The 17,500-nt window shown below is 39.6% G+C and overlaps 1 protein-coding gene across 1 annotated transcript in view; it reads right to left on the bottom strand.

The window, feature by feature from the left end:
* The window catches only part of LOC137988157 (uncharacterized), an 86,023-nt gene that overhangs the window by 24,244 nt on the left and 44,279 nt on the right, over positions 1 to 17,500 (bottom strand). The window contains exons 9-16 of the mRNA XM_068834212.1: positions 13,083 to 13,230; positions 9,737 to 10,036; positions 8,147 to 8,449; positions 6,350 to 6,652; positions 5,731 to 6,039; positions 5,110 to 5,248; positions 3,246 to 3,445; positions 2,842 to 3,026 (exon numbers count right to left, since the gene is read on the bottom strand). Coding sequence (XP_068690313.1) covers positions 2,842 to 3,026; positions 3,246 to 3,445; positions 5,110 to 5,248; positions 5,731 to 6,039; positions 6,350 to 6,652; positions 8,147 to 8,449; positions 9,737 to 10,036; positions 13,083 to 13,230 — 1,887 coding nt within the window. The remainder of the gene's footprint in view (positions 1 to 2,841; positions 3,027 to 3,245; positions 3,446 to 5,109; positions 5,249 to 5,730; positions 6,040 to 6,349; positions 6,653 to 8,146; positions 8,450 to 9,736; positions 10,037 to 13,082; positions 13,231 to 17,500) is intronic.

Genomic DNA, 17,500 nt, shown 5'->3' with positions numbered 1-17,500 from the left:
TCTCTCTTGAACTGCCCATGCAGCTCCTTTCCAGACCAGTCCTCAATTCTTTTCCTCTTTATCCTTTCCTTATACTCCTTTGGTGTTTCAGTTTCATCGACATTCTTCCTCTCCCATGCAGCTTTCAACAAATGTTCCTGGCTCTGGCTGATGTAGACATTGATATTTCTTTCTTCAATATTTATGGCGTCTTCAACACTAATTAGTCTACGCCATCCTTCTCTTCTTGGTAAGTACAAACGGCTTAAGTTGGACCTGGGATGAAGAGCGCCATGGATGGTTAATAGTTTCCGGGTCTTACGATCCAATTCAGCAAGCTCACTCTTTGTACAGTTTACAATCCCCCCACTGTACCGAAGAAGAGATACAGCCCAGCTGTTAATAGCCTTTATAACATTACCAGCATTTAGCTTTGAGGACAAAGTTTTCTTCACTCTCCTAATATACTCCTTCTTCATACTTCTCTTCACTTCGTCATGCATAATGTCATCGGCCTCCAACATCCCCAGATATTTAAACCCTCAACATCATCTCCAATACTTCGGATAATTCTTTCATCAGGCAATCTTATACCCTCTGACTTATCCACCTTGCCTCTTTTCATTACCATCATTGTGCAATTCTCGATTCCAAAATCCATACCAATGTCACTGTTGAACACCCGGACAGTATGTACAAGTGAATTAATTTCCTTCTCATTTCTTCCATATAATTTCAAGTCGTCCATAAACAGTAAATGGGTTATCTTGCCCTCTTTCTTACTAAGTTGGTAGCCTGCTGCTGATTCGTTCAGTGCACTGCTGAGAGGTAGCATTGCAATCACAAATAACAAAGGGGGTAAGGAATTCCCCTGGAATATTCCTCTGCTGATGGACACTTCACCAAGGTCCTTACCACATTCCGTTAGTTGTGTTTTCCAGGACTCCATGGTATCCCTCATTAGCCGTTTGATGTCATCTGCAGTCCCTACAAGATCAAGTGTTTCCAACATCCAGGAATGGGGGACAGAATCATAAGCCTTCTTATAATCGATCCAAGCAATTGCTAAGTTGGTTTTCCTCTGCTTGCAGTCACGAAGTATTGCTCTATCTATAACCAGTTGGTCCTTTGTTCCTCTGCATTCCTTTCGGCAACCTTTCTGCTCATCTGGTAACAATGAGCTCTGGTGGAGATGTTGGTACAAATCCTCTGCTATGATCCCTGTGAGTACTTTCCACATTATTGGTAAACATGTTATTGGCCTGTAGTTTCCCACACCATTCCCTTTCGCCTTGTCTTTGATCAGCAGAACAGTTCGTCCCTTTGTCATCTATTCGGGAATGCCCCTGCCCGCAAGGCATTCTTGCAGCTGCAACGCCATCCGTTCATGAAGTTTCTTCATGCTCTTCAACCAGAATCCTTGTACATTATGGGGACCGGGAGCCTTCCAGTTTGGGATCTTCCTTACAATTGCTCGTAGCTTTTTAATATCAATGGTCAGATCATCTTGTTGTTTTACCTGGGTCTTTCCCTTTAGGTCATTTAACCAACCAGCATCTCTTCTGTGTTCCACTGGCCGGTACCAAATATTACTCCAAAACTCTCTGGCTTCATTAGCATCAGGGGTCGGTTGGTTACTTCCCTGTGGGTCATCAAGTTCTTTGTAAAACTGCCTCTGGTTAACCTCAAATAACCGGTTCTGCTGGTATTGCAAAATTCGATCATTGTATCGCTTGATTTTAGGAGCTTTTGCGCTAATACGCTGTTTCAGTTCTTCAATCACAACTGCAACCCCCTTGGTTCCTATTTTGTACTTTCTCTACAACTGATTCCTGATTCTCGGCCTACTGCACTTATTTCTACAGACTTGCTCTAGTCGGCTCAGGTCTTTTCGCATCTGATCCACCTGTCCTTGTAGCCGTCTTTTCCACCATGGTTCTTTGGTTGCTTTCTTCTTTCCAGGTTTGATATCCAGTCTTTCAGTCACTACTACAGCAGTGCCATACGGTAGCCTGTTGGGTTCTGAGATGTCTTTAGTTTGTATTTGGGCAGCTACTTCTTCTACAGCCTGGAGCTCCTCTCTTATCCTTCGCTTTGCAATTCCCTTCAAAGCTGGTACTTTGTCTTGGACTTGACTCAGTCTGATTTCATTCAGTCTTTTCCAAATCACCCGTTGGTCTTCAGGCATTTGCCGACGTGCTTCATCACACCGTTCACCCTATACCTGGGCTTCTTCCGCTGTCTGTGAGTCCATTTCGTTACATTCTTGACAGGTAATTCATGCTCGTTACCAGTATTAGCTTCCTCTACAACAGCTGTCCAACTTTGTTCATCACAATTTCTACAGTGTATGTTTGTTACTCTTGATCTCTTCTAACTCAACAGTTGTAAACCATTTACTTTTCAAGATAGTACGGGCCTATTATTATTATTACTATTATTATTATAATTATTATTATTGTTATTGTAATTATTATTGTTATTGTTATTGTTATTGTTGTTGTTATTGTTATTGTTACTGTTATTGTTATTGTTATTGTTATTGTTATTGTTATTGTTATTGTTATTGTTATTGTTATTGTTATTATTATTATTATTATTATCATTATCATTATTATTATTATTATTATTATTATTGGTTTGTGGTACTCATTGACCCAAAGAGTCACAACCATACAATTTGTTTCGGCTAAAACCCAGATGATTTTTGTTTTAAGAAGACAAGTGAATGAAGCTTGCCACAGGGCTAAGGGTTTCATAAGAATGTTCGTATACAAATGTTGTAATATTCATTTTCTTTCCTTAATTCTTTAAAAATGCGTCCATTAGTGCTTACTTATATCATTTGCCTAACATAATTACCTGACTTCTTTTTGCTCTCAACCAATGGAGCAAATCCCCATGAGGAATGTACTCAATAATAAGACGAAGTGGAGTTATTGTGGTCCAACAACCCACAAAACTCAACACATTCTGATGTTTTCCCACCACCTTCATGAGCTCAATTTCATCCAGAAATTCCAACTTCTGTGCTTCCATAGCATTTTCTTGGGGAAAAGAAGTTATGACAATTAGTTAAAGAATTACTCAAGTGGGTTGCATAATATAGAGCTGTCTATGCAATTTAATACATGGACTTGCACCAGACAAGAAGATGAGTAAGTCTGATCAACTCAGTTGAATAATAGTCACTTAAGGGTTCAAAATAATGGAAAAATTCTGGTGAATATCATCTGTTACATGTACATGTTTGCTTCAATACTGACCATGTAATTGTTTGATGGCAACAATCTTGACTTTGCAATTTTTCTTACTCCTGCCTGGTGTATTTGCAAAGTACTCCAATCCATCTATCAATTTGGCTTTGTGCACCTTCCCAAATGCTCCTTGACCCAATTCTTCCAGTAATTCTATTCTAAGTGGGGGAATTTCACAGGAATTCAGAACTTTGATATCCTTTGCAGTCCTAAAAGGGAAAACCAAAACACAGACTCAATGACTGCCCATCTAAATTTTCATGTAGAAACAGACCTCAGAATTAGTTCTGAAAGAAAGCTGGGGGCACTTTACATTTGTTCATAAACAAAAAAGATATTTTCTTTTGTTTCTTGGTTTGTTTTTCTCATACCAAAGAAAGATACACCATGACCCTCCTGGTTTAAATGATTTATAAGGTAAATGCTAACTTTGGGATTTAATATCAAAATGTAATGCCATATTTGGACAGTAAGTAAAAGCATATGGTTGTCAAACAATAACCAATGTCCTGCGCATGATGCGTTCAAAAGTAGGATTCGACCCATTACATGTATTTGTTACCTTCAACCCTAAAAAAGTATTGCACAAATTATTCAGGGAAAACCACTGCTAGGGAGATAAAACAAGGAAAGCTATTCATTTGAAATAATTCTTAATTCATTTTCCCATCGAAATAGAAAAAAACATGTAATAGAAGGAAGGGTTGCGTTTTTACAAACGTTGGCCGTGTAGCACTTATATTTCAACAGACTTAACTGATTAGAGTAAAATGTAAAGTGCTAGTTTTGTACCCCATATGAACCATGTGAACGTTAGCCCTACTAATGGGAATGGGCCCACACAAGGACAGACAAAAACTCTGACCAGGGTGGGAATTGAACCCACAATCTTCGGGTTAAATCACTGCTGCTCTACCGACTGAGCTACAAGGTCAGACCGGAGCAGGTTGTGGAAACTGAAGATGTTAAGGTCACGGCAATGAACATGTACAAGCTAAATACAAGGAGGGGTTACGTTTTTACAAACGTTAGCCGTCTAGCACTTCTGTTGAAATATAGATGCTACACCGCCAACATTTGTAAAAACGTAACTCTTCCTTGTAGCTGTTCATGTTCATTGCCGTGACTTTAACATCTTCAGTTCTACGGCTTCCCCCCGTCTGACCTTGAAGCTCAGTCGGTAGAGCAGCGGTGATCTAACCCGAAGGTCGTGGGTTCAATTCCCACCCTGGTCAGAGTTCTTCTCTATCTTGTACAGGTACAAAACTAGCACTTACACCCTAATCAGTGAAGTCTGATGTTACATGTAATAGATATTGACAATTTTTCATCACGGAAGACATGAACCGATGCAGCCACATATCTAAATGACCTAATCCTGAATAATGCATGCACCCTTTTGTTAATGTTAATGATAATAATTAAAAGTTTAAAAGAAGGAATGTGCTCCATTAAGCCTTGAATAATCTCCGCTTTTTAAGTCAATAGTGTTACTGCTGCATTACCAAGAAATGAAACATTTGTTGTATTTGTTTTTTTGTAGGCCTAAGTTTCAAATTGCCTAAAAGGGAGACATTGGCACTTACGTCAGTGCATGCATTCTTACATTTTCTAATAAAAAAAAAGAATAGCCATCGCGAGTGTTTCTCAAGGCATCCATAAGATCAGCTACATATAGGGTCTTTGATATACACATGTGCCACTGGAAATGACCAAATACAACTTGCCTGTGATTCATAAACTATAATTTCTTGCAATACCAGCAAGGGGCTTTTTACAGCTGTACGTTATTTTTAACAAGTATTTTTTATCTTCTCCAGCTTATAGAATGTGTCAATTCCTACCCGTAATAAAGGGAAAGAAAGCTAATTACCACTTTGTAGGGCGCTTCCTTCTCTTTTTGCAGAATGTAATTCCAATAAATAGCAGAAAAGCAAGCAAAGATAAACCACCAATAGAAAAAGACACCTTCAGAAGACTTGCTATGGAAAAACCTGAACCTCTTCGGATATCTAATAATCAAACAAGAATGCTCACATAAGATGGAAAAGTTATTGAAACTAAATCAAACCAAATTATGATACTGTCATTGTAATGGGCTTATTGAAATTGTCATTATGATCACGTCACAATCACTTGGGCAATTAAGACAGAGGGATTAAAGCAAAATCGCATCTTCTCAAAAGACATACACATACACATACAATAATAACAATCCCCAATTAAATTTGATATTGGCATATCATCACCAGATGGAAAATTACCACAGAAATATTAATCTCAGAGTCTTCAGTTCTGTGTTCACCTTTCATTTCTATAACATTTTTGTCCAGTTTCTCACAGGTACACATCTAGTCGGACCTCAGTACGTCTGCAGTATTTCTTACTTTGTTACCACATGCTTTCTCTCAACAGTAAATACATTTTAAGACACATTCCAGCATAGCCAACATAATCCTTGATGCTTTAAACCAAACCAAAAACCATCACTAACCAGATCCCTTCGTTTTTACAAACTGAACAAAACTCTTTGGTCCATCACCAGCAGAGGTGTGGGCCAACACCTGCAATTCATATTTTGTAGATTCTTGCAATCCAGTAACAGTCTTTGTATAAACTGAGGCATTGGAAACATCGATCAATTGAAGATCTGGTTTGTCACTTGACCCTTTCTTATTAATAAACAATTTAAATCCTTTGATTATTCCATTTCTTGAGTGTACAGGAGGCAGCTTCCAAGATGCTGTGACACTTGTAGAAGTGGCTGCATTCACTTTAAATCCAGTGGGAGGTTTTGATGGAGCTGGAGCATAGCAAAGTCAAGAGATAAAAGATATAGTTACAGTAACTCAACACTAAATGTAATGCATCTGTGCAATTATGTGTTGAAGTTTATTTGCTTTATCAACATTAAGCAGCAAAAGCACCTTAATCAAGTAGTAAATCATCCGATCAACCACTAGCCAGTCGATGGATTGACAACCGATTATAGCACTGCATTGATAATCAAGTTAATTTTTACCTTGAAAAAGAGACATGATTTGTGATACTAAAGGGTAGGGGCATTGGCTGGAAAGAAAACACAAAGTAATCATTGATCAGTAATCACTTACCATCTTCCATTGTTTTTGCAAATAAAAAAGAACTTTTCGGTCCATCGCCAAGTGAGGTGTAGGCCAACACTTGAAATTCATATTCTGTAAATTTCATCAATTCCTTCATAGTTTCTGCACGAATAGAAGCATTGGAAATGTGAAAAAGTTTAGGTTGGTTATCAGAGTTTTTCTTTCTATAAAACAATTTGAATCCTCTAATGATTCCATTTCTCGAGCCAGTCGGTGGAAGCTGCCAAGATGCTTTAACACTTGTAGATGTGCTTGCAGTCACCATAAATTCACTGGGAGCTTTTGAGGGAACTTAAAAGCAACAAAGAAAAAATAAGAAGTGATCCATGCTCATTAAATTGAACTCCTTGTATCACAGGTATTACAAAATTTGAAGAAAATTCTTAAGGTTCCATTAAGTCGAGTAAAGCAGAAGAACATTCTAGTCTTTGGTACGTATAGGCATTAGGCTGTAATTCAAAAAAAAAATCAGACATGTATTATACAGAGATAGATTAGACTTGGAAACATCTAGAATGTGGGTGTAGATGTGTGTGTGTGGGTAATCCTTTCCTGTGTAATGTGTGGGGTGACAGATGAAGGGACTTCCCATGAGGCAAAAGCATATGTTGTGAACAACATGTTATAATTATTGGCCAGCTTAAAATGTATTTTTAAAACATAATTTCAGTGGCCAGAAATGAAGAGCTTTGCTATCGGGCAGACAAGTTACTGTCGTGCAAAATACCTATGGCAATTAGATAAACCCTCATGCTCTCGGTAGTAACGAATATTGTCTTTTTTCCGCTTGTTTACTTGTATTTCTGCCAGTATAAAAATATCATAAGACATCAGTTATAGGCTTAGACCAATGATTGCCATACAGCATGCTTGCAGTATCAGCACCATCACTGCATGGACGTATAAACCCACTTGCGATCCGTTAGGACCTATCGAAAGTTGAAAAGCAAAGTTTGGGTGGTTCAAACAAAATTGCCGAAACCTCGTTTGCAGGTTACAGAGTAACCTGACTGTAGGTGGACACGTAGCTCACAAAATGTAAGAGGTTTCAAATCTTTCTTGTCTTCAAGCACTTGACCTGCTACTAGCAGGGTTGGTCTTTGCATAGTTTATACAGATGGACTGGTTATGAAACTACTTCACGTTAACTTGACCGTGGCCATGCACAATCTTTCAAAGGTCAAAGGTGCGCAACAAGGAACACTAGTTTATCAGTAACTCTAGTTGACTGTCATGTGCTACCCTTGTAAAAATAAGTACCTTATCCTTAACCTTTCTAAAGAGAGGAAAAAGAGATTGACTGGATTCATTGTTTAATAGTGGTCATTGATGTGTACTGAAAGACACAAAACCCCATCACCCACAATGGCGCATCAAGTAGGCAGTATTTAAACAGAAGTTAGACGCAAAGAAATTTTGCTAAAAAAAGAAAAATCAACACCCGTGTTAAAATGCTGAATTACTCATTGTTTTTTTCTTTTAATATGGTTCTCTTCATGCCTGGATCTTTTCAGGTTTCCTTTGCAACTGCTTAAATTGCTCAACTAACTATGCAAGGGTGGATCCAGGATTTTCTTACAAGGGGGGTGCACCACTAAGAAACGGCAGAGCTGACTGGTGACCTTTTTTTGCAGAATACCAGTTGTATTAGAACGCCGTAGGTCATCTCAGGTCAGGTCATCTAAGTTGAAACGCCTGAAATAAAATGGGTCAAAGGATTGCTTACCCGACAGACGCCCGACAGACGCAAGTTTGTTACAAATGTCAGTTTACAATATCACTTACTATCTTCCTTTGTTGTTGCGAACTGCACAGAACTATTTGGTCCATCACCAACAGAGGTGTAGGCCAACACCTGAAATTCATATTCTGTAAATTTCTCCAATCCAGTGGCTGGTATTGTGTACATGGATGTGTTGGGAATGAGCATGGTTTCAGGTCTGTTATCGGAGCCTTTTTTTCTGAAGAATAATTTAAATCCTCTTATGATCCCATGTCTGGAGTCTGGGGAAGGAAGCTGCCAGGATGCTATGATAATTGTAGATGTGTTTGCAGTCACTGTAAATTTACTGGGAGCTTTTGATGGGACTAAAAGATTTCAAATACAACAAAGGAAAGTCAAAGAAGACTAGCTTGTTCTATGAAATAAAAAGAATCATGCAAATCAACCATTCTACACTGTAAAGAGACACTTGTTACAGGAAGGTGATATTGCAAATTAAGGGGTTTTGCTAAAAGCAGGCCCGCCGCCCAGCAGCTCGCGGCCCACGGCCCCTACGGCCTGGCGGCCCGGTGCCCCAGCGGCCCGAAGACCCAGCAGCCCACAGCCCACGACGGCCCGGCAGCCCGGTCCTAATTTTCCACAGTTTTTTTGTCCAGCAGTAAATCCACGCGCATGCACAGATCTGCATCGGGTTTGGGCGTGCAAAATGGACGACGGTGAGTTTGAATTCGTTTACCATTTAATCATTTGAATCTTTGTTTCTGTTTTTTTGCATGTCGTTCAGATAAAAACGTTTTCATTCTCTGTTCATTCGTCTCTTTACAGAAACCGATAGCACAATAGAGGACTTTCATTATCGAACGATGTAAGTTATTTTCAAACCATGCTTTGAAAGTGAAAATATCATAAATAATAGAAATATGTGAACTGCGAATCTTTTTTTTTTAAGTTTCAGATTTACACAAATTTAAGCATGCAAACGCAAGTCTACCGCCGTTCATAACTGTTGCCTGCCATTGCACAAAATTACCGTAAGATCATCTGATTACAAAGTGAGAATGTGATTGCCTGATAAACTGACAAACGCAACTCAGTGACAATTTGCAGTTCACATATCTCATCATTTAGGTTATGAATTTTTCAATCGCAAACTGTGGTTTGAAAATAACTTACATCGTATGAGAATGGACTTCCTCTCTATCGGGTTCTGTAAGCAGACGAATAAACATGCAACTAAAGAAAGGATCGAAAAGGATTGAGATGATTATTAAAATGGTAAACGAATTCAAACTCACCTCCGTCCATTTTGCACGCCCAAACCCAATGCAGATCTGTGCATGCGCGTGGACTTACCGCTGGACAAAAAAACTGTGGAAAATCAGGACCGGGTCGTTGGGCCGTAACGGCCGTGGCTTTCGGGCCACTGGGCCGCGGGCCTGCTTTTAGCAAAACCCCAAATTAAAATGTCTTATTAGAAACAGAAAGAAAAACAGATATTTTAATCAACTGAAACACGGTGGCATTCCCTATTTGCAAATATCTAAATTACCAAATAAATCAATAAAACTTTTTTGAACAGAATACTACAAGAAAAGATAAGAAGTATCCATGGTCTTCTAAATTAAGTCTGATAAGAAGCTTCAGTCTCTTACCATCTTCCAACGTCCTTGCAACCTTTGAGGAACTCTTTGGTCCATCTGCCACCGAACTGAAGGCCCACACTTTAAATTCATATTCTGTAAACTTTTCAAGCCCTGTGACGACCGTGGAGAAACCCTTTTTGACAGTTAGTGTATTCTTTCTGTCAGATCTTAACGGCGTTCGCGATTGGTACAGTAATTTAAACGATAAAATGTCTTTGTCTTTTGTATACCGTTTTGGAAGTTCCCAAAAGGCAGCAATGCTAGTCGACGATTGTGCAGTCACATTAACCATAGGTGCTTCAACGGGAACTGAAATGGAATCAAAAAGTACTACCGAACAAACTACCGAAACAGCATTACTTGCGTTCAAATGTGTGAAAAGAATCTCTCTTGGAAGGCAGAGGGTGAAAAGTGCAGGTTGCAGGCTGGGGTTGCAGGTCATAATGAACCTTAAGCTAGGACGACGACAACGGCTACGAAAACCCCATAAAACAATAGGCTTAATGAATCCCAGAATCCCAGTGTGGATTTCGCTCAAAGAGGTAAACTGTAGACATGATTTTCTCTGTCCGCCAACTACAGGAGAAGTGTAGAGAACAGAACCAACCTCTCTATCTGGCTTTCATAGACCTGACCAAGGTTTTCGGCCTGGTAAGCAGAGACGGTCTGCTTAGTATGCTCCCTCTGATGGGATGTCCACTAAAGCTCCTCAGCATAATGAAATCCTTTCATGTCGGTATGAGAGGCACTGTACAGTTTGATGGTGATATCTCCAGCAACTTTGAAGTGAAGAGTGGTGTAAAGCAAGGTTGCGTGTTAGCTCCCATCCTCTTCGGTATTTTCTTCTCTCTGCTCTTGAAACATGCTTTCAAGTCTTCAACTGATGGCGTCCACCTCCACTCCAGATCTGACGGTCATCTCTTTAACATCTCGAGATTACGTGCCAAGTCAAAGACGAGGACAGTCAACATCAGAGACCTACTGTATGTTGTCGATTCAGCTCTCGCCTCCCACTCAGAAGACGGACTTCAAAGGCTACTTGACAGGTTCTCCAACTCATGTGATCCGTTTGGCCTTACAATCAGCCTTAAGAAGACCCAGGTTATGGGACAGGCTACACCAGCCCAGCCTCTTCTGAAAATTAATGGGGAAACTTAGAAGTTGTCCATGAGTTCCAGTATCTTGGCTCTACAATGACTGACACCTTATCTCTGAATGTGGAAATCATTAAGTGCATAGGCTTGGCTTTCACAACTCTGTCCAAACTCGCCAAGAGAGTTTGGGAAAACAAAAACTGAAAAAACCCACTAAAGTCAATGTTTACAAGGCCTGTGTCATGAGCACTTTATTGTATAGCAGTGAATCTTGGACAACAGATTCCACTCAAGAACGGAAGCTCCAAGCTTTTCACCTAAGATGTCTTCGGAAAATTCTTGGAATTACTTGGCAAGACAAGGTGCCAAACAATGAGGGCCTCTCCAGAGCAAGGATTCCATCGATGTATACAATTCTACATCAACGCCGTCTACGCTGGCTGGGTCATACCCACAGGATGGCTGATGGCCGCATTCCAAAAGACCTGCTTTATGGTGAGCTCGCAACAGGGTCAAAAAGAACAGGTCGGTCTCACCTTCGCTTTAAGGATGTCTGCAAGTGTGATATGAAGGCCTGCAACATCAACACGAAGTCACGGGAAGCTTTTGCGGACAACAGAACTGTGGAAACAGTTTCACAAGGTCTGGAAAGTGGGAGAAGGCAGTTCGTACTGAAAATGATGGAGCCAGAGCAAAATTAGCAGCCAGAAAGCAAGCTTGCACTGCCTCACAGCAGCCCTCGGTCCTTTTTTGTCAGTTTTGCAGCAGAAGTTGCTCTTCCAGAATTCGTCTCTTTAGCCATTCAAGACGATGCGCCTCATCCAAATCACAGGGTGCTACTCCATAGTCTTATAGACTGCAGGATGCCAACAACAATGAACAAAACAAAGGCTCTGGAAACCCTGCACGCGTGCGTTTTGCGATTTGGCACATTTCTTAGCCATTCTCGTCCTCACAAAGACGAGAAATGACCAAATTTGAGGTCACGTGGAGGACGCGAGAACCTGACGATGATTTTTGATCTTGTCTACAAACATCTACACCATTCACACCAGTTTCATTTATGCAATATTGATACACACTTTCCATGCCGAACGACTTGGAATATTGGCGATATTGTTACAATGACGGGAAGTATAATTTTTTGATAACGATCTCGTAGCCATCGTCGTCGTCCTTACTTAGGGTCGCTATTGTGTTAGGATTTACGACGAGACACTGAAGGGTAACACAACTTTAATCCACTGGACTCGGCTACACATCGATTTACAAAGAGGATGTATAAGAGCGAAATGCTACGACGTGCAAAACACTCGATAACAAGAGGGGGAACAACAACGAAAGTCAAATGACCCTCTAAGTCCTACACACTAGGGTGGGGTTAGTATAACTATTCATAGGTTCAGTCTCTCAGGCTTCTTTATCATTCTTCCAGAACGAGTATGGGTTGTAACAATTGTTTTACCATAACTGAAAAGACCCAAACCTAGCCTTAGGCTTTGACATTATCTAAAGCATAGTGTTTAGGCCTAATGTTAGCGTTAGTAAAGGTTTGGTTGTTTCAGCTATGCTATGCATACGGCGAGAGCTACTGAAATTTAAATTGACCAATCACAATTCAGATAGCGGGAAAAACTGTGCCATCCGACGTCACGTCAATAGGTTCGCAGTTAAAGGACCAGAAAACCATTTAAATATTTTGTGGCAACTTTTTTGTAAACAAACTTTGGTGCCCAAACTGGGTTGCCGGAGAGGGGCGATTCAAACGTTGCCTGTTATTTGGGCTTTTTATAACTATTTTAAGACGAATTCAGTCTGATATTTCGAATCAAGTGTACGAAGTTTTCAAAACTGTATTAATAAAGTATTTATTTGAGTTAAGACTTTGGTGGCATCCTTTCGACAGGGTAGATCGACAACAACGTCATTTACGCACTGAAATGCACAAGTGAAATGGCAAATGATTGCTAGGATAGCACAGTTGTGACTGCCGAGCGCACTGTGGGCGCGGGTTCCTTATGCACAGATGGTGAAACAATTGTCCACAACCCTAACCTGTAACCTGCAATTTACACCCTCCGTCCTTACAATTTGCTACAGCGTACAATTTTATTACTGAATACACACACAAACAAATAAACTCAAAGAACTTGTTCGAATGGTGTTAACTATTTTTTTCAACTTTCGTTTTTTCATATAATTAAATGGATTTGTAAAACGTAACCCGTCAGAAGTCAAAGAGAAACAGGTTCACGAGTTACCTGGAGATTTAAGTACTCCATACAGCTCAACTCTAAATGCTTTATGACCAAAGAAGTCAGTTGGCTGAAAGCGGATGAAGCTCGCTATGATAACCTCCTCAAGATTATGCTTTACAATGTCGCTTCGTGCAGTATTTCCGTGAAATACCTGCAAAAGAAGTTAGAGTTTATGTTGACAATCGCGATGATAATGATTTTTTTAGTAAATGGCAACATTATGGTTATCTGAGACAAAAAGCAATTAGAAATTCCATGTCGATTTTTCTTCCGTGTCCTTTAGCCTTTAGCCCACTTCCGGTAGGGTACAAAACCGTGCTAGTAAGGAGACTGGGGATAGCAAAACTGTGACGTCAAACCAGGAACGAAATTTTTCCAGGGCCCGAATATTCAACTCCAGAAGTTGTTGAAACTGCTTCTGAGATACGTTTTATTTGGCTGCAATAATGAAATTAAACAAAAGAAGGAAATATATATCCATAAAATTTCCTGAGTTCTTGTTTTGAGGTCTCAGTTCTGCTATCCCCAGCCTCTTTACTAGCGCGGTTTTGCACCCCACCCGAAGTGAAAATTACAAGTCTTAAAAGGCTAAAATACATGGAAGGAAAAGCGGTATGGAATTTTTCTAATTGTTTCTATCTCAGAAAACCATGATCTTTCGATTGAGTAAAAAAAACTGTCATATACACTTTAATTTCACTTGACTCAATGCTAGAAATGGCCTCTGAAATAATGCACCCCACATTGTTTTACCTCCCTGTCCGTATGCGAAAAGATATAAAAATCCTAAAGAGTCTCCTTAAAATACTTAAGACGATTGTTTTAAGTTGGGCTGCGAAACCCAAGGATAAAATCAATGTTCATGTTCAATGTTGCACCAGTTCTCAGTGAAAATATTCTTCAGGTAATTTTGCCTTCTGATCCTACTGTCTGACTTGGTCGTGTCGCATTTAAGATGCAATGCAAGAAGTCTAACCTCCCTGTTTTACATGTGTGTTTTCTTTTCAATGTTATGAGCTGCAATAACACTTACACTACACAATACAAATATTTCAAAGCAATACTACTTACAATACCACTACATGAATATTATATACTTTATTTACAAGACTACCATTATAAAATACACTTTTAAAACACTAAATGTTGAATAAAAAGCTCCATCTCGTGATAAAATTACTTCTTTCTCCTGATTTTAAAGCTCCATTTTGTGATAAAAATACTTTGTTCTCCTGATTTTATTGATATGTATTTTTCTATTGCTTGTCTCCAACTAAACGTATACATTCACTAAACTTGACTTTATTCTTATTGTTGGCGTTGACGAACCGATAGTATTTCTCTATAATAATGAGGTGGTATAGTGCTAAACAGTAACGAGGAAAGCGAAATGTACCATACAAGACTTTTAAACTTGACATGTCACCGGACTTTGATTCCACTATGTAAGCTATGCCAGTCTTGAAATTTTGCCCAGAAAGATTTAGCTTGTGTACATTCAATGAATAGGTGTGAGGAAGTGTGAATGTCAGAAGGGCAAAAAGGGCATCTCAGAGAGTGTACTTTCTTCATGTTATATAATAAGATATCTGTAGGTACGATGTGATGGCTGATCTTATATTGGAACATCGTCAGTTTAGTTACCCTTGTTACATTGAAGGGTAAAAGGTAAACCTCGGGGGCTGAATAATGAACAACGGCTCATAACAGAAAAGGAATAAGGAATATTTAGTGTTCGAAAATTCGAAATCAAGAATTTTACGGTTTCCGTTAAAGAATAACAAATACGGAAAAATGAAGCAAGGCAAGATTTCAACAGTGAATAATGAGTAACTCGAGAAAAAATTAAAGGAATAATGAATAACTGTGATCTAATTATTTCTCTTGCACCCCCTTCCCCCCCCCCTGTCACAAAATTCCTTTTTCTTTATTTCTTTGTTTCGTTAGTTCATAGTTTATTCCGCTCGTGTTAATTTCGTATCGTAGTCTACCGCAATTAGTACATTAGAGAATAGTTTGTTAGTCTATTTGTTCTTTTAAGTCTCTATTGTGGAGATGCTTTTGTAACTATTGGTTCGTTAGGGTCGTGTTTTAACAATAGGTTTGTCAATAAGTGTTAATGTGGAGTGCATTGTTATGTAAAGATATAATAAATGTAAGTAGCGTGTTGTAAAGGTGGGTGGAAAAAGGTCAGTTGACAAGAAGACTGCTAGGAGAAGGAAAGCCGGAGAGAAGCCAAAGTGGAAAGGTGAAAGTTTAAAGAAAGTGGAAAAGAGAAACACTGCCAAGAGTCATTGGTGGGAACCGACCGCGAAATTCCCAGACAAAACTCCTTTGTCGGCGGTGGCAAATATATTTATAGTGGAAGTTTTTGGAGGAAAAGTTCGCTGACGAAAGTGAGAGTCTTGTGGACTGACAGAAGACGTGACTACGTTTGTTGGTTTGCTGGAAGAGGTAGTGGATGGTTGCAGGATTAGCCGGTTCGACTAACAAGAACCTTGAGAAGGCACGAAGGCTGACGAAGAACTGAACTTATTGTCTGTAAATATTAAAGTAAAGTATTTAGTTCATTTTGTATTGTCGTTTAAGTATATATTAGCATTAAGTGAATCTAAGTAAGATTAGTTAATTTAGAGATAGTAACTGCTCAGTTTCCAAGATCTCGCCTTACCTCTAAATTCTTTGTAAAAACTTCGATGCATTATATGAGAAGGTGGGCTGGCTCGGTTGCCGAGATCTCGGTTTTTTCTACCGGGATCTCGGTAAGTGGGCTGGAAATTTTGCCGTATGTACACTTCATCCTGGTTACTGGAAGGAATTTTCGTGATAGAACGGACATTACCGAGCTTTTAATTCCCTTTTCTTCGATAATGAAGCTTATATTTGATAGTTAACGTAAAATCAAAAGAAATTCTCGCCAGGCTTGTTCGTTAGATTTCATTCATCACCACTTTTTTTCAAATCTTCATCTCGTCACCATCTCGTCACCATACGAACAGAAACCAATTTCATCTAGGTAACCGAGCCAGCCTGGTCAACCGGGCTCATATGAAGAGGCCCTAAATTAAATCGTCTAGAGCGTGGTTATTCGTTTCAAGTTAAATACTTTTTCCAAGAAGACGGAACAGCAGAAATAATACTATAGTATTGTAGAAATTGTATTACATGTGTATCAGTGCTAGAATACCATGGGGGGTTTAATTGGTACATTCAGAGGCTTATTACATGTCACAGCAGGCTCGTGCCGTGTCTCTGCCTGCCCATGAACGGCATTGTGCAAAAGTAATACAGGTGAATTTCGACAAATTTCATCACTTTAAGGGGCTTTTTGAGGAAATTTTGTTTGATATTTTGAGGCACCTATTGGTTTGATCCATGTGAGCTTTCAATGGATAATTGCTGGAGTGTTAACAAGTATCCAAATTTTGAAGAAAATGTTGCGGCGAACTTTCTAAGATGGATTTACTTCGGATGTTCAGTTTTCTCAAAAACACGTTTTAGCGGAATACGTCATTTGTTTTTCTGTAATGCTGTACAGAAAACAACCAAAATAAATTTCACATCTTTGTACCTCAAAAAAATGTTTCTCTCTTAACGCAATTCTAAAGGCCAGAAATTTGAAATATCTATCCAACATCTATCCAGGAGGTGCTTTTTCAGGGAGGTCCTGCATCCGGGTCGAATTGGAATTTAGATGCGTTAGATTTTCTGCAGAGGAGAACCAGAGAACCCAGAGAACAACCTTTCAGAGCAGAGAAAAGAACCAACAACAAACTCATGTGGCCTCCAGTCCGTGAACAGAACCCTGGCCCATTGATGGGAGGCGTGTGCTCTCACCAATGTGCATTCCCTGCTCTGCATTCCTAGAGCCTCCGTTAGCCTTGTCCAGCGCAAAGAGCGCAGGAGGCTCGGAATAATCCAAAACCAGAAAAAGCTGAATCCGGTTGAATAACTGCGCGTGCGAAAATGGTCTTCTTCTTCCTTGTAAAGAGAGCAAAATTACTCGCTAACGATTGGTCGATTGCCAAAAATACTCGTCTTCTTTCAAGCTTGTTTTTAATATATTCACGTTGCATTCGCTAAAATACCATAAAGGATCAAGAACTAGATACACCGGAAGGTGAATTTTATCTCGTCATCACTGCCCCAGGGATCCCATGAGATAGCTAGACGCATTCGCATAACCAGTGCCTTTCGCACGGTGATTATTTACGCGGAGAAAATCTTCATTTCTACCTTCAAGTTTCTTAAAATCGGGTCTGCAATAAGTTCACTGGGTAGGAAAACACCTAAAATGACTACACCAGGCTTGGAACCCGATGTTCAGAGCTCGCACGGTGCTGTAGACCAATCCTCACAGAACAGCATGACGGTGATTTTCAAAGATCTTAACGACACTTTGGCACAATTGACCAAGGCCT

This window comes from Montipora foliosa, unplaced genomic scaffold (genome assembly GCF_036669935.1).
Source record: "Montipora foliosa isolate CH-2021 unplaced genomic scaffold, ASM3666993v2 scaffold_409, whole genome shotgun sequence".
Lineage (NCBI taxonomy): Eukaryota > Metazoa > Cnidaria > Anthozoa > Scleractinia > Acroporidae > Montipora > Montipora foliosa.
This window is presented reverse-complemented; position numbering and strand designations above follow the sequence as displayed.